Here is a 16482-nt window from a genome sequence, read left to right as displayed (position 1 = left end):
ATGTATGGAGAAAGCTGGGACTGCAAAGGATGCATATGTATGGAGAAAGCTGGGACTGGAAAGGATGCATGTGTATGGAGGAAAGGATGCACATGTATGGAGGAAAGGATGCATATGTATGGAGAAAGAGTTGGTGTCCGGTTGGATTCAGGGCCACTCTGATGGTGGAGCGTGAGGAGGCAGGTCTGCCATGGGAGACCACGGAGGCTGAACATGCAAACTTCTGTGGATCACATGGAGTGTGTAGCTGGGAAGCTTCCTGGCAGTCAGTGCAGACAGGATGCAGAGGATGTCAGGTGAGGGTGAATGAGGATCCAGACTGACTAACAACCAGGGCTCAGAAGTGGGCAGAGGGACCTGAGGTTTCCAGGGGCAGAGCTAAGGCAAGGCAGATGTGAGGCCAGAGAACCCTAAGGATGCTGGGGATATACTTGGGCTGGCTCCTGACAGCCAGACACATACCCGGATCTTGACCTGTGTGCGTTTGCGCTGCCACTTCTCCCTGGGGAAGGCAGGGCTATAGATGGATGGCTCCTCACACTCTGTCAGCTGTGGCCGCTCCTTCTCGATGACCTGCCCGGGACACCAGGCAGGAAACAATAGCCCTCTTCCACAGTCCTAGGCTTCCCGGTTTCAGGCCCACATCCCTGGCTTCACTCACCTGGCGCAGAATGAAGGCCACCACATCCGCTGACTCCCAGTAGCTGGCGTGGAAGAGGTGGGGCAGCGTGACCGTGGGGAAGGCGGTGAGTGCCTCGGGGCAGTACAGTGAATAGTCGATCCGCTTGTTTCCCCACCAGCGGTCCAGGACTACACAGCCATGGTGGGCAGTGAGTCAGGGTGGCCTGCTGTCCACTGCCCATCTACCTGGTCTCTAGGGGTGGGGGTGTCTTCCCTCCCTCCTTTCCATCTACCTAGGACAATGTGTGTACTTTATGAAGTGATACGCTTCCAGGCAGGCTGACAGTGCAAGGCAGTGCTGGCTGACTTACTCTTAACAACCTCGCTGGTGGTGCTGGGGGCTGCTGTCTGGGCTGCTGGCTCATTGCCTAGTTCACTGCCCTTCCAGAAGGCACCACTGGCCGAGGTGGGAGTGGAGGGTACCATCATCTCCAGCTCTTCCAGGAAGAGACTCGAATGGGTTTGCAAAGTGTCAGCTGGAGGAAGAGGAGCGACCTAAGCATCAGACTACCCCCATGCCTCTTCTCCCAGTGGTCCCAGCCATTACTCAGCTCCTGAGCCTCGACTCTCTGTCCCGTTGGCCTCTCTGGCTGGCTGAAGCTGAAGCCTTCCAGGGCAGACAGTGTTGTCTCTGGTTGTATACAATAGTCAACAAAAATCCTAAAAGTATGCTTGCTACCCCCAAACACACAAACATACATGCTCCCCTCTAGTACATGCAACCAAGTGCACATAGAGGTACAATCTTACACGTGTGCACATCGACATGCCAATGCCCCTCTAGACTAGTCACTGGTTCCTACTTGACACAGGTCAAAAGGTCCTGGGAACCCTGACTGCCTATGGGAGAAGGGGAGTGTTTCTTGTATCTGGGAGGGGTGAAATGAGAGGTTATCTATGATGTGGGGGCTACTGCCTATCTTTTACTGTCTCCTCTCCCTTTAATTTTGGCTGGGATAGGGGGTGTTGTACCCAGCAGCAAGGATGAGCCATCTCCTAGGGGAAACTTCTGGTAACGAGGTACAGCCAGGGGGGCGATGGCCTGGAACTTGGGGGCCAGCAGGGGTTCCAGGCGGGAGGCACAGGGATCAGCGGCATGGAAGAGATTGTAGATCTGCTCGCAGGCTGGACGCATCTGAGCCACTGTGTACCCATTAGACAGACAGAGAAGGGGGAGGGTTTTTTGTTTGTTTGTAGACAGGGTCTCTCTCTATAGCCCTGGCTGTCCTAGAACTCAATATGTAAAGCAGACTGGCCTTGAACTCACAGAAATAAGCCTGTCTCTGCCTCCAGAGTGTTGAGATGAAAGGTGTGTGCCATTATTCCAGCCTGGGGGCAGAGTGTGGTTAGACCAGGCATTGCAGGGGTCTCCTGGACAAGAAGCCGTTGCTGGCTGCTGGGTTATGTGATGTGAGGCTTCTGCATGTGGGCCCCTTCTTTAAAAAAAGGAAAGTCTTAAATTCCCTTTTAGATTTATTTTATGTGTATGAGTGTTTTTCCTGCATGTATGTATGTGTACCATGTGTGTGCCTGATACCCATGAAGGTTATAAGGGGTGTCAGATGCTCTGCAACTGAGTCACAGATGGTCGTGAGCTGCCATGTGGGTGCTGGGAATTGAACTCAGGTCCTCTGCAAGAGCAACAAGTGCTTTTAACCACTGAACTAAGTTTCCAGCCTTGGGACCTATTCCTTATACAGAATACCTTTTTCCTATTCCTCCTGATCCACTTTGGGACATAGCCTTGGCATGTCCTTTCTGGGCCTTCCGTTTCCCCTCTCTAACCAGGCCATTACTTCACAGTGAGGAAGAACAGTAGGAATTCCCTTGTCTCAAGCCAGGCGTGGTGGCGCATGCCTTTAATCCCAGCACTCGGGAGGCAGAGGCAGGCGGATTTCTGAGTTCAAGGCCAGCCTGGTCTACAGAGTGAGTTCCAGGACAGCCAGGGCTACACAGAGAAACCCTGTCTCGAAAAAAAAAAACAACAAAAAAACCCAAAACAACAACAAAAAATCCAAAAGAATTCCCTTGTCTCAGGTGAAGCCACCAAGGCTAGCAGACACGGGGAAGGAACAAACAGAAGCAGATGAGGGCTCGCTCACCCTCCAAGGCGGGCATCACAGTTTTTCGTAGAGCCAGCACCAGGCCCAGTGGGGACCCAAAGAGGAAGAAGCCTGAGACCTTGAAGTCCAGGCGAGCAGCGTTCGTGGGGCCGTCAGGAGCCTCAGAACTGGCAGGTGGACAGGAGGCTGTGCTTGCACGGCGGGGCTCCCCAGAGGTAGCTGTGGAGGCTACCTGGAGGCTGTAAGGGAAGGAGAAACTCACTGTTATTGCCTCTGAGGTCCAGCCTATGTTTAGGGCAGGGGCTATTGGGCAAAGTTATCACCTGTTCTGAGAGCCATCAGGATCAGGATTGGCCATGTCACTGAAGGTACGCTGAGCAGGTAGGGCTGAGGGTTCTGGGCTAGCACGACCCAGTACCTCCACCCCATCTGCCAGCGGGTCCCGTACTGGACCAACTTCAGGGGAGAGCATCTCATTGTTCTAGAAAGAACAAAGGACAGAAGCATCCTTAGGCCTGAGACCATCTGATTCTTATCTCATTTGGAAGTGAGAATACAGGCTTGGGGTTGGATCAGGCAGAGTCCCATGGGAGACTCAACTTTGCAGCGGGGGCCCTGCCCACATGCAGAGAGGCCATATTCCAAGGGGGCAGAGACCTAGAGATGGAGACAACCCCCCTCCTGAGGAGGCTGGGTTTGGCCACACTGACCATGCTCCCACGGCGGCTGCTGCCCCGACTCCCTGGGCCTGCACTGGCACTGTGGCAGAGCGCATCAAAGCCCAGGATGCCACCAACACCATCTCCGATCAGCACCACCTGAGTGAGAAGGTGGCACAACTGAGAGGCTTTGTCACCAATCTAGATGGGGGGCCACAGCTGCATGGGTACTGGTTGCTTCCTGGGAACATGTCTAACCCCTGACCTGCCCGCAGAAACCTGTGCCCTCCGATGAGCGCAGGAAGGCTGCATAGGCCTGGTTGGTGCGAGCGATGACAGTGGCCACAGCACCCTGGTAGCGAGAGGATGAGGTGGCCAGGAGCGGCAGGGCAGCCAGCGGAATGTGGTCCTGGGAGCGGGACAGGCTATCCCCATCATGGCTGTAGGGGCTCAGGCTGCAGGAGAATAAAATGTGGTGAGCCTTTGGTTTAACCACAGCTATCGGCTCCCCTGGGCCTGCTAGCTAGTGTCCTTGGTGGGGTGTGAGACCGGAGAGGCATTTGAGGTGGACCTATTCATCAGGTCTATTCAGATGCAGGCATGATGGTGTGCACTCTATGATCCCAGTACTCTGGAGCAATGGCTCTCAGCTTTCCTAATGCTGCGACCCTTTAGTGCGGTTCCTCATGTTGTGGTGACCCCACGTATAAAGTTACTTTTGCTGCTGCTTCATAACTATAATTTTGCTACTGTTATGAGTTGTGTTATCAGTGTTTCCCAATGGTCTTTGGGGATCGAGGCCCACAGGATGAGAACCACTTGCTCTGGAGTTTGTGCTAGGAGGATTCCCACATTTGAGGCCAATCTCAGCTATTTATCCCAAGTCAACCTGGGCTAAGCAAAGTCAGAGGCTAGAGCAACGGCTCAGCCGTTAAGAGCACTGGCTGCTCTTCCAGAGAACCTGGGTTTGATCCCAAGCACCCACATGGCAGCTCACAAATGTCAGAAACTCTAGCTACCAGGTTATCAGATATCACCTTGTCACCTCTGAGCATTAAGCACACATGTGGTGCACAGACAGACACATAGGCAAAACACCCATGTACATAAAATAGCAGCAAGAACAAAATCAAACCAACCCACTCCTGACCAGGACTGACCCAGGTAGGTGATTTCTCTCTCTACCCCCGGAACTGCCCTGATCCTGGGGGAGCCCCCCAAATAGATGACTGCCTCTTGGGGACCCTGTGTGTGCTCCACCCTTCCACCCCTGGCCAGTACTTGGAGACAAGAGCATAAGCAGCCGCGCAGATGGGTGGACAGGGCACCAGCCGCAGTGCCACGTGACCCAGGGCCTCGGGGAAATGGACTCGGGTGACGGCCTCAAAGGCTGTGCTCAGCGTTTGCACGTCGGCCTGCTTGGAGTTGGTGTCTCCAGGGCCAGAGTCCAGGATGCTGCCGCTGTGCAGGATGAGGAAGAGGGCATGCACAGAGCACGCTTCGACCACTAGATCCCCTGCTCCATCTAGGCCCTGAGGGACAGTGAGGTATGGGGTGTCAGATCAGTGGCCAGTCAGCAAATGAGCAGAACATGTACAAGAGTAGTTGAACATACTTGCCTCTGAGTCCCTGGGAGCTCGGGCCCCATCTTCAATGCCTTTGGTAGCCATGACTGTAGGATCTAAGACACGGGAGAATAAGTGAGGGGGATCAAAGACCACTGGAACCCTTGCTTTGGTCCTTCAGATACCCTTGTCATGATGACTGCCTGATGTCCCCTTTTATTCCCACCCAAATCTGCAGACTACTTTACATTCTAGGCTTTTCAGCTGGGCGTGGTGGCACACGCCTTTAATCCCAGCACTTGGGAGGCAGAGGCAGCCGGATTTCTGAGTTCTGAGGCCAGCCTGGTCTACAGAGTGAGTTTTAGGACAGCCAGGGCTACACAGAGAAACCCTGTCTCGAAAAACCAAAAAGAAAAAAAGAAAAAAAAGTTTGGGAAATTTCTCATCCTGATCCATTTGACATAGCAAACCACAGATCCAGAGGATACAGGGATACAGGGATAGAACACTTGCCTAGCACGCATAGTCGTAGAATGCTTAGTGGTCTACCTCAAAAAAAAAAAAAATCTCAAAAGATAAACAAAATATTGTCAGCAACTACCTCAGGGGAATACCATGACAGCTACAAGCCAAGCATGGCTTTTTATATTAAAATAAAATGCAAAATAATTTAAAAGCCCCATCTCTTAAGTGCCTGCCAGTCATATGGTATTAGTGGCTACCACACAGGTTGACTTGGGCCTAGAACATTTTCACTGTCTTAGACAGTTCTGTTGGACAGTATTGGTTCACTCCTTGAAACCCCAGTGTAGACATCAGTACCAGCAGGAAGCCTTCCTGGATACAGAGGCAGTCCCTCCCTGGTGCCACCTGGACCTGTTTGAACTTTTTTCTTCCATCCACTCCACCCTTTATCCATCCACTCGCCGACTGGGTACTGATGGGAACCCTCTCCAGACTGACATTCCTCTCAGGTCCTGTTCACTTAGAACCAAGCTGTTCTGAGCCCCTGCTGCACACAGGGTGTTGGCATCTGGTATCCTGAGGTGAGATCTTTACCTGGTACCCCCTCCACCTCGGTTGGGGAGGCAAAGGCATCGATAAAGTCATTGGAATTCCACTTGGTCATCTCCTTGGGGAAGACCTCGTCACTGTCCGAGAAACCTTCTGTGGAGACAGGGGGCTGTGTCACGGGTAGGGTGACTTAGTAACTCGCCAATACCCCCATCCTCCACAAATATGGCTTCTGTGCTGACCATGGGCATCAAAGAATTCCTCCTCGGAGCTGTTCTCAGAGTCCCGGGCGATGTTCTGCATGCGCCACTCAGACAAGCTCTGTGGAGACACGCCGCCTGCAGAACCACCTGGGCTTCAGCTTGGGAGCCCAGGTGGGGGGTGGGGGGTGGGGGGTGGGGCCCCCTCCCATTCCTGGCCCCTCCACCGCGGTCTCACCTCCATGTTGGGATGAGTAGGAGGAACGCGAGGATGAGGACCACTGCTTCCCGAAGCTGGCGTCTGGGGAGGCGTCAGGGCCAGGCGGGGCCTCAGGCCCATCAGCGGTGCCAGCAGTGCTGGTCCCAGGCCGGTCCTCAGTGCTGGATTTCCCAGGGGTCTGAGCCTCTGGTCCCTCACTGCCAGTGTTGCACTTAGCCATACGCTGCGCTAGCATGCGTGCAGTCTCCTCCTCCAGTGCCCGGATGTCAGCCATGCTCAGTTCTATCCACTCATCTTGCCAACACCAGGCCTGGCGATGGGCGCGAAGCATCACCCTGCGCAGACCTGCAGAAGCCCCAGGCGTCAGAACCATGCCTCCCACCCCCATTGCCCTGCCAATGCAGCTGTATGCCCAGGCCTCAAGGCTAGGTAATGGCTCTCTTAAGACATACTACCCACTAAGCAGCACAAGGCCTGTGTTGTCTAGAGGACAGGACAGGAGACGGATGGGCATTTGTCTCCCTGTCCTTTCTGGTCTATTTCTCTGACCGCTGAGTACTGAGGCAGTCACTCTAGCAGACATGACCAAGGCTTGTGGCTTGCTTTCAGCTGGCTTCCTGCTGAGGAGCTAACAGTTAATTAAGGTAGTAACAGTTAATGAAATGTCACGGTTAATGAAGGTGTTAATAGTTAATGGAAATTCTGGCAATCCTCAAGAGGGTGACGCGAAAGATGATACCCGTCCTCGTATCATCTTAAGGAAAGAAATAAAGATAAGAGACCCCAAAGAATCTAGAAAGTAAAGTCATAATAATAATAACAACGGTTGAATTACAAACCTCGGACGTAAATGCATTAGCATCCTAACAGAGGCTACAATATGTTGGAGATTTCGCTTTCCTACTAGTGCTTTTCCCAAAAGCATTACAGGGGAGTCTGCATCGCTCTCTAAACTCAGTGTCCTCATCTGCAAAATGGGAATGGTAGTAGCCCTTGTCCTAAAGGGCTGTCCCGGGTGCTAAGGGGGATCCTGCAGTGACTCTCACTCAGACACTGGCTGTCACTGTCCTCACCTCCTTTTCTAGTGTCAGAAAGGAACATTAAGGTGCTGAGGTGCCTCCCAGCTGGGACAGCTGCAGGGGGTCAGCAGTGGAGGAAGTAGAACCCGGGCTATGAGGCTCTGTCACCTGGGGATGTTTCTTCTCTGTGTGTGCAAGTGGCCCTCTCTCAGACCTGACAAGGAAGCAGGGCTCAGCAGCAGCTCTGGAGGGGAAGGGGTCAGGAGAGGCTTAAACTGGGGCTTCAGTATCAGGGCCATAGAGCTGGGGAAAGGAGGCCACCCTGAGGAAGACAGTAATGAAATCAAATGCGCTTCTTGGCCTGCAATCCTCAGCAAATCTGTGAGGTGATCATCTTCACCTGGTGACCCTCCCGAGAGCCTCTCAGTATTGCCAAGCTCATCGAGACTTCACAGAGGTGCATCGTCGTTGAGTATCAGAGATAGCATGGGCTTCAGAGACCATGCTGCCAGCTGCTTGCCCTCCTAATTCTTTCAGGTACCTCAAAGCAGGTGCCCTTGATTCCTAGCCAGGCTCCACTATTCCTCTTCTCCCCTCCACTGTGTGAATGGAAGCATTCCTGGCTGCAAACACGGGTCGAGTGCGCGCTGGATGTTCCTCATCCGGATGCTCACCTACGTCATGGATGAACTGCTCAATCTTGGCCTGCATGCCCCAGTAGCGGAATTCAACCTTGCACAGCTTATAGGCACACATGAGAGGTCCTGTCTGGGCTGCTGTCCGTGCCCAGTCATCAGCCAGCGGCCCTCGGCCTGTCTTGGCTGAGCGGTACAGCCGAGGGTCCTCTTCGGCTTTGTATTCTCCTGGGGCCACTGCATCCCGCACGATGTCGATGGTATCTGAAGGGGTTTCAGTCAGCACTAAGCAAACCCAGACCCTCCTCTCATCTCTACCCACCACCCCAAGGATTAGAAGGAAAAGCCTTTCACAGACAGAAAGACAGGACTTGGGGCTTGTTAGTGACCGCCCACAGAGGCAGCAGCAGGGGGCCCAAGAAGGCCTCACCCAGGATTCTCTGTCTTCTCTCAGCCCCGCTCAGGTTGAAGACGTTGGGTTGCTGCCCCCCATCAGGCAGGTAGTAGGTCTCTATCTCAATGGAGAACTTCTCCACAAAGGGGCAGGTGTACCTGCAGAGGGCAGTGTGACAGTCATACTGTGTACACAGCACTGTTTCCTTCCCGGTCCTGAGCCTGTGCCTTCTCACACACTCACCGTGTCCGGGTATATGGGTAAGCGTTCCAAGATTCCTCTTCTACCTGCAGAGCAGCCTTGGGTAACAGTGCCCGGAACCAGCCTGGGATGTGGGAGCCCACGTGGTACACCTTGTGTGTATACTGCCCATTGCCTCCAGGCCCATCTGTGTAGGGCCGGTTGGCCAGGATCTCCACGCCGCTGCCCTCACCACTAGACTCCTCACGGCTCTTTTTCTGCAGCCCAGGACAGAAAATAGGGAACTCAGCCCCTAGCTTAAATTCTGGGGTCCTCAGGTTGGCTCTAATTCTTTGCATCACTCTTTAAAAAGAAGTTTAAGTTATGAGTGTTTGGCTACATATATGTATGGATACCACCTGCATGTCTGGTGCCTGAAGAGGGCATTGGATCTCCGGATATTGGACTAGCTGTTGACTGTGAGCTGCCCTGTGGGTGCTGGGAACAAAATCCAGGTCCCCCATAAGAGCAGCAACTGTTCTTAACAGCCAAGACATCTCTGCAGCTTACATAGCCTTTACAAGTCCCTAGGGTTGGCATCATGGGTTCTGCCCAGGTCCCATGGGGTCCTGCAACCTAACACTTGATCTGGTCATTCATTGGGTGGGATGTAGGACTGGGGTTTGCTGACAGCACAACTCAGGCTGCAGCAGAGGGAGATAGAAAACAGAACGGCAGAGAGTGCCATGAGGAAAGGAAGGGTCAGCAAGGGCGAAGACCTAGGGACTAAATGCCATAGAGGGTCACAGATCACTGACAGGACATGACCATGGCTTGAATATGTGGTATGTGTGCACACAGGGGGCTGGAGGCAGAGAAGTGTGTGCAAGCTTAGTAGGGGGGTATGACAAGTATGTTCAAGGAATAGCAACAAGACCACCTCTCCACAGACTTGCCTTGCCCTGTCCCGCTGGAACCTCATTCCCAGCTCTAGTGACGTCTGTCAGTGTGTGAGAGCCTCTGGCTCCCCTTTCATAGTTCTGAAGCCCAAATGTGGCCCACTTGACCCCCACGAGGTGGGATATGGCCCTCTCTCCTCCTAGATGTAGATTTTATAGGCCCGAAGAACAAACCTGGCTCAGACCCCTTGAAGCCCCGCTAGCTTGCCTTGAACCAGCATGTCTCTCACAGCCAAAGGCCAGATGTCCTTCCTCACCATCTAGTTCCTGCCTGCCCTGTCTGTGCCTGCCACAGTCTGAGGCCCTGATCCATGCGCCTCTTTTCTATCTCCCGGCAATGCCAGGATTCACTTTCCCCCAGAACCCCTGCTTAAGCTACCTGCCACCTAGTAGGCCTGGCTCCCTGGTCTCCTCATAGACTGCATTCCCTTCCCCCACGGGATTACAGATTCTTAGGATTAAAGGAGACCATATGTAGGCTGTGCAGGCTGGGCATTTAATGGATTGAAAGCACCCGTTGGCCTTCCTTGCCCTTCTGCCCCTCTGTCCCACCCTTCTGCTTGATTATTCAAAGAGGATGTCTCTCTGTCCTCTTATGGGCTACAGAACCCACTAACGGAACTGGTTGTGAGGGAAGCCAGCCGGACTATCCCCCTGAGGCCTGCGAATTTCTTCTTCACTCTACCATGAAGCATGGCTCCTTTACAGACCTCCCCGCCATTCTCACCTGGATCATGTAGAGCTGGGCCACTTGATACTCGTCCAGGCTCATGGGCAGCAGGATGTGGTACTCCTTGATAAGCATCCTGAAGACGCTCCGCTGACCGCGTGCGGCCTCTGCTCCTCCTAGCGCAGGGTACCGCGCGGCAGTCAGTGCAGGACGGTGGTGCGCGGTACTGAGCCCTGCACGCCTGCCGAGGGGCTCGGGACGCGGAACCCCATGGCCGGGCCCGCCGCGGGGGAGGCAGAGGCGAACCCAGTGTTGCCTCCCGCACCGCGGAGCCCAGAGCAGTAGAAAGGCTCAGAGCTGACCTCTTTTCCACGCAGCCCCGCCCCCCGCCCGCCTGTCGTCATGGCAACCGCGCGCTGACGCGGGCCCCCCAGAGCGGCGGACGCGAGCCGACACGCCGCAAGGCCATCCTCGCGTCTGCACCGAGGTCGCATCCCGAAACAGCATCCCTCCGGGCCGCGCCTGGCTTCCAAGACCAGAACCTTAGGGACCCGCCCCCTTCACCACTTCATCTGAACCCTGGAGTCGGTGGGGTTCTGTGTACTCACTCCACTCCTAGACGTCCACCTAGACCCTTGTCCGCCAAGGTATCTTTCAGGAAGCGACCCCCAATGGGCCTCTGCAACTCTGCTAATACTAACTTACCTTATGATGCCAGAAGAAAAAAACAAAACAAAACCTCCGTCTCCCCCCCCCCCCAACCTGCTTTTACCACCCTAGAAGGTACCCGGTTCCTGAACTGTATGTACCCTTGGTTTTCGCCGAGTTTCCATTCGTCCTTACAGCCACCCCATCATCTTCCCACGAGGTTGCCCATTCCAGGCTGGTGTAGGAGCGGTCCACTGGTATCCCTCTGGCCTCCGCCCTGGGAGGCCCACTCTGCCCACCTGCGTCCCGGCATGGCGCCACAGTTCCGCTGCAGACACCCCTCCCACCCCCACCTCGCACCCAGCGGGCAGGCGAGAGGCCCTCTGTCCTCACTTCCCTCAGCTCCTTGTCCCTGTCGCCAGACGCGCTCTTGACCCGCCCGCTCACCGCCGTCCCCGCTCACCTCTAGCTTCTGGTGGGTGCCCCTCACCCAACCCGGGCAGGGGTGGTCGACCCCAAGGTGGGAGTCCGTTGTGCCCCCAGTCCCGGCCTCGGTTTCCAGATGGAGCCCGACCCTCTGGAGGCGCGGAGCCGGCCCATAGCCCCGACCTTTTTCCCGGTCTGCCCGCCGGCGCCCCTGCTGTCCCTCCCCGCCGCGTCACTGCAGCCGCCCCGCCCCTTTCCTGGGCCCGGCTGGTCCTCCCCACCCCGGCAGGGTCGGGGCAGCCCCGCCCGCGGCGCAGCAAGGCTGGCCCCTGCTTTCCTTCTCCAAGACAGACCGGGAAGAGGCCGGGCCCCAAATGCCAGTTCTTTATTTCTGTGCTGTCTGGACACCCCAAGGATTCTTGGTTTCATTTCCCACCCAGGCCCAGTCAGGGCAGCCCTCCTGTGTGCGTTGAAGAGGTGGAATTTGACCTAGCGGGAGCCCAGGTTAGAGGAAATGTTGTACCCCAAAGTTAGCCAGAATTTGGAAGTTCTCAATTGCCTCTGCCTAGGGTTGGCATTTCCCGGTTACTTAGCTACATGCCCAGGTACAGGCCATCCCCCTAATGAAGCCCAAGTCCTTCCCTACTATGTTTGCTAGGTTCTCAAATTTGGACACCCATCTAACTGCTCCGACTCTGTACAAAGGCCGAGACACCCGGGGCTGGCTCATGGAGACACACCCAGCCTTGTGGAAGTTGTCAGGATAGTGGATAGCAGCATCAAGCCAAGGTGTGTGTGTGTGTGGGGGAAGGAGCCTCTAACTGCCTCCCTTAGGAGTCAGAGACCCGGTGTATTTAGAGCCTTCCAAGGATGGTTTTAAAGTGGAGGTAGTGTAGGGGCATTAGGACGTTCAAGGGAGAGGCTTAAGTGAACTGGTATTTCCACCCTGCCAGGCATGCCTGCCAATCTACAGGAAGGGCCCTTTAGGCTCCTGCTGTCCAATAGTGCCTCCAGCTGTGAAGGCAGCCAAGCCCTACACTGCCCCCTGGTGGCACCTCCTTATGCAGACATCATTGGTGTTCTGTCTGGTCTTCAGCTGCAAGGCACAGCGCTGGAGGTAGCAATGGACAAGAAGGCAAATGGGAAGGCAAAGCTAGGTTCAAGCGACCTTCCCAGTTCCTGCTCTGCCCTTCCGCTCTGCCCACTCAGGCTTCCCCAGAGGAACCACACACAGAAAGGCTGAGAGAATGACTCCAAAGCATCTTTTATTTATACAAAAAGGGCATATTTAGTAAAAGACACACCAAAAAGAGAGTCGGCTGTGGCCCCAGAGATGAGGCAGGAAATCTTCTGCACTCCTGGTGAAGAGGCAGGAGGTGGCCTGGGCTAAGAGTTTAGGAGTAAGTGCTGTGTGGTGGGGCCACAGAGAGGAGCAAGCTCCCGTCAGATCAGCACTGTGAGCAGGTCATGGAAGGGACTTCCAGTGGCCTCCCAGTACTCCCACAGAGGGAGGAGACCAGTTTGTACAGCCAACTGGACGAAGATCTGCTACCTGGTTCCTGGAGGGTGCCCACCAAGAGACACAGGACAGGAAGCCCAGGATAGGAAGCAACTTGGGGCGCGAAGGCCAGGGAGAAGCGGGAGCTCTGCAGTGGCCAGAAAGGTCCCGACGATGAGGTCAAGGTGCTTCCTGTTACGTGCGGGCATTGCGTTCTGTCTCTGCCAAGCACTCTCTGACTAGTGCCCGAGCGTGGATGATGCCTGGGGAGGTAATAAACAGGGCCCCAGAAACAGTCCACAGCCACCCTTCAGAGCAGACACTCCCCCACCGCCCCACGGCTCAGCTAAAGCACCTCCAATCTAATGAGGGTGGATGGGATTAAGGGTGGCTAATCCTCCTCGCATTTACCCCGAGTTCCCAGGCACCTTCTTGGAAACAGACTCATTTGAAAACGGAAAAGTTCATTTAAAAACACCTCCTTAGGTACAAGTTCTGTTCCAATCGAGGCTGGCCCAAATGTCCTGTCCTGACTCTAGATAACCTCCATCCTTACTGAACTGTCTTAAAGTTCAGTGTCTGTGTCCTGGGCAGAGCAAGGGCAGGCCTGTGGCTTCACTTACCTCTCTTCAGGCGCTCCATGGCACTCTTGCTACCAGCATAGGTGGGCCGGATCTCTTTGCCCATCTCCTCTATGACAGACAGCAGGTCCGTGTAGGTGCTCTGAGAGCCCTGGGAACCAGGTGGCTTCATCGCCTGTGTCAAAAGAAAATACAGACGTGATCTCAGACCCCGAGGGGATCTCCTGTCCTCGGCCATAAGCAAGCTCTTGGCCACACTCACCTGTACATACCCCATGGAGGGCGGACCAAAGTCGTTAAACAGTGGTCTGAAAGGTGCGGCAGCTCCTGGCACTGAGCCCGATGGCGATGGGACACTCCCGGCTGCAACGACACCAGTAAGAGGTCAGAGTGTGACAAGGGCCTCGTCACAGATTTCCAAGCCCAGGACTGTTCCCCTGACTAACCTCCAAAGGCATGCTTCTTCATTCCACTCTGAACAACTTCGGAGACACACTCCTCCCCCCTGCGCTCCACCTACAAGCTCTACGTGACCACGCCCACTTCTCAGGCCAGCAAACTGAGGCTGAGCCAGGCTCGTCTAGCAGGCCCCGGATTGCAAAACTCGAGCGGTTTCCCTCCAAGACCTCGACTGCCCGGACAAGGAGAGCAAGGGTGGAGTTGGAGCCTCACCTGTAGGGACCGGGGTGCCTGGCCCGGGGGTGCTGGAGCCCGGGGTACTGCTGGGGGCGGGCGCGATAGGTTTGTAGGACATCCCAACTCCTCAGTGCGGCGGCCGCCAACCGGCCGCTCCTCTGGGGTTGGCTGTCCGGCAGCTCAGCGGCACTCTGATTGGCAAGCGAGCTGCACGCCCCTGGTAAATAGAGCTCCGGCCGGAAGGGTGGGCGGGCACGATCGTTTCTCACTCTCGATTGGCGCGCTCAGCTGTCACTCGAGCCTCCTCATTGGCTGAATCTTGCCCCCGCAGGCCGCAACCGCTGCCGATTGGCCTCCACCTTCCGGACCTCGCACCTGTCTGCCCCGGATTGGGCGGTGACAGCCGTCCTCCTCAATTGGCGAGTTCGGGGCCCGGGGCCGGCGCGCTTTCAATCCGATTAGTCCCGAGGTCCAAGAGGCGGGGCCTCGGCAGCGGGCCAGTCTGGTCCCCGCGGTCTGCTCCGGTGGTGTGTGGCGGGCCGCCGAACACCCTTCGTCCTCACCGCTTCGCGACTTCCCTCCGCTCAGAACTCCCAAGGCCACGGCTCCCACAGTGTGAGCACTCCGCCCTACCCCGAGCGTTTTACGTCACCTTTCACCGGTTCAGTGCCCCCCCACTTCGGCTGTGCGCATGTGCGCGCCTCAGGCCTGTATTTGTTCCCATGGCAACGGTTCCCTCACCAAAGTCATTACCAAGCTCCTTCTCTGGATTGGTTTGAATCTTCGGTCTAGGCAGGTGGGTCCAAGGCAGCCAACGACGCTGCTCGACACTGAACCCTAAGTCCCCCACTCTCTCCACAATGATAGAGCATCATAGATCAAGAACTGAGTTAGGTCAAGTCAGGACCCCGGTTAAGACCCTTGGCTGGAATCTCAACACCTCATTAATGCTTTCCTCCTGGACTCTCTTTTTGGCGGGTGGGATGAGATTGAGACAAGGTCTCAAGTAGCCCAGTCAGAATTCGAACTCTCCGGGGAGGGGAGGGTGACCTTGAATTCCTGATGTTCTTGTCTCTGAAATGCTAAAGGATTACAGTCACACTCCAGTTTCTTGCCTTAATATGTTTCCGTTTTCTCATGAAACATGAAGACAGTAATACCTGGAAAGTAAACTTGGAAGTGGGCAGAGAAATAGAGATGAGAGCCAGCCCCATATGGGTTGAAGCATGGTTGATTATTGTTCTGACGTCATTAATGAAACTCCCACCTGGGTCTGGCCATCTAGTTTCTATTTCCTTGAAATCAATTCACTTTAAAATTAAAATAAAACTATTTTATGTATACGAGTGTTTTGTCTGCATATATGTCTGCTGCAGAACTCACTTTTCAAAAAAGCGACTGCAGAGATGGCTTAGCAGGTAAGAGGACAGGCTCCTCCAGAGGACCCAGGTTAGAATTCTCAGCATTTACATAGTGCCTCAGAACCTTCTGTAACTGCATTTCCAGTGGGCCCAATATCCCTTTCTGTCCTCAGTGGGCACCCAGCAAGCATGTAGTACGCAAACGTACAGTCAGGGAAAACACCCTAGACTTTTTTTTTTTTTTTTTTTTCCTGAGAAAGGGTCTCACTAGCTCTGGCTAACCTGGAACTCATTATGTAGGCCAGGCTGGCCTTAAACTCACAGAGATCCTCTCTCTTCTTCTTCCTGAATGCTTTGATTGAAGGCATGCACTACCACTCCCAGCTAAATAAATCTCCCTGTTTTTTTTTTTTTAAGACTTATTTTATTTATTATATGTATGTACACTGTAGCTGTCTTCAGACACCAGGAGAGGGAATCAGGTCTTGTTACAGATGGTTGTGAGCCATCATGTGGTTGCTGGGATTTGAACTCGGGACCTCCGGAAGAGCAATCAGTGCTCTTAACCACTGAGCCATCTCTCCAGCCCATAAATCTCCTTTTTAAAGACTATTAAAAAACAAACCAAAAGGCTGAAGAGATAGTTCAGTGGTTAAGACTGACTGTCCTTCCAAAAGTTTTGAGTTCAATTCCTAGCAAACACATGGTGGCTCATAACCATCTGTAATGGGATCCAATGCCCTCTTCTGGTGTGTCTGAGGACAGCTACAGTGTACTCAAGATACATAAAGTAAATAAATCTTTAAGAAAAACCCAAACCAAACAAATCTCAAATTAAAAAAAAAAAAAAAAAAAAACCAGCCGGGCGTGGGGGCGCGTGCCTTTAATCCCAGCACTTGGGAGGCAGAGGCAGGCGGATTTCTGAGTTCGAGGCCAGCCTGGTCTACAAAGTGAGTTCCAGGACAGCCAAGGCTACACAGAGAAACCCTGTCTTGAAAAAACAAAAAACAAAAACAAAACAAAACCCGGCATTTAATCATGCCTTTTTAGAATTCTCTAATTCACAATTAAAA

General features: G+C 54.2%; 2 protein-coding genes across 3 annotated transcripts in view; both read right to left on the bottom strand.

Annotated features, from left to right (window-relative positions):
• Pitpnm1 (phosphatidylinositol transfer protein membrane associated 1) overlaps positions 1-11580 on the bottom strand; it is a 14639-nt gene extending 3059 nt beyond the window's left edge. The window contains exons 1-18 of the mRNA XM_021151216.1: positions 11371-11580; positions 10317-10435; positions 8694-8908; positions 8487-8608; positions 8096-8320; positions 6421-6747; positions 6225-6320; positions 6028-6135; positions 5023-5084; positions 4685-4935; positions 3669-3858; positions 3455-3562; positions 3068-3225; positions 2784-2983; positions 1654-1824; positions 993-1157; positions 662-810; positions 463-573 (exon numbers count right to left, since the gene is read on the bottom strand). Of these exons, the coding sequence (XP_021006875.1) occupies positions 463-573; positions 662-810; positions 993-1157; positions 1654-1824; positions 2784-2983; positions 3068-3225; positions 3455-3562; positions 3669-3858; positions 4685-4935; positions 5023-5084; positions 6028-6135; positions 6225-6320; positions 6421-6747; positions 8096-8320; positions 8487-8608; positions 8694-8908; positions 10317-10394 (2736 nt within the window). The 5' untranslated portion in view covers positions 10395-10435; positions 11371-11580. The remainder of the gene's footprint in view (positions 1-462; positions 574-661; positions 811-992; positions 1158-1653; positions 1825-2783; positions 2984-3067; positions 3226-3454; positions 3563-3668; positions 3859-4684; positions 4936-5022; positions 5085-6027; positions 6136-6224; positions 6321-6420; positions 6748-8095; positions 8321-8486; positions 8609-8693; positions 8909-10316; positions 10436-11370) is intronic.
• Positions 11581-12578: 998 nt separating this feature from the next.
• On the bottom strand, positions 12579-14685 carry Cdk2ap2 (cyclin dependent kinase 2 associated protein 2). 2 transcript variants are annotated; one of them, XM_021151879.2, is made up of 4 exons: positions 14085-14685; positions 13675-13775; positions 13455-13587; positions 12579-13094 (listed from the first exon to the last, which is right to left on the bottom strand). In XM_021151879.2, exons 1-4 carry the CDS (start codon positions 14164-14166, stop codon positions 13027-13029), a joined length of 384 nt encoding a protein of 127 aa, XP_021007538.1. In that variant the 5' UTR covers positions 14167-14685; the 3' UTR covers positions 12579-13026. The 2 variants fall into 2 exon arrangements, with proteins under 2 accessions (XP_021007538.1, XP_021007539.1); XM_021151880.2 differs by lacking the exon at positions 14085-14685 and adding an exon at positions 13859-13934.
• Between the last annotated feature and the right edge of the window lie 1797 nt (positions 14686-16482).

This window comes from Mus caroli, chromosome 19 (genome assembly GCF_900094665.2).
Source record: "Mus caroli chromosome 19, CAROLI_EIJ_v1.1, whole genome shotgun sequence".
Classification (NCBI taxonomy): Eukaryota; Metazoa; Chordata; class Mammalia; order Rodentia; family Muridae; genus Mus; species Mus caroli.
This window is presented reverse-complemented; position numbering and strand designations above follow the sequence as displayed.

Excerpts from the sequence above, each read along its gene's own strand:
- Cdk2ap2 (XM_021151879.2), bottom strand. The coding sequence starts at position 14,166 with ATGTCCTACAAACCTATCGCGCCCGCCCCCAGCAGTACCCCGGGCTCC. Across the intron at positions 13,588-13,674 it reads CCTCCATGGGGTATGTACAG|GCGATGAAGCCACCTGGTTC; the intron begins GTGAGTGTGGCC and ends CTTTTGACACAG. Across the intron at positions 13,095-13,454 it reads CATGGAGCGCCTGAAGAGAG|GCATCATCCACGCTCGGGCA; the intron begins GTAAGTGAAGCC and ends TTACCTCCCCAG.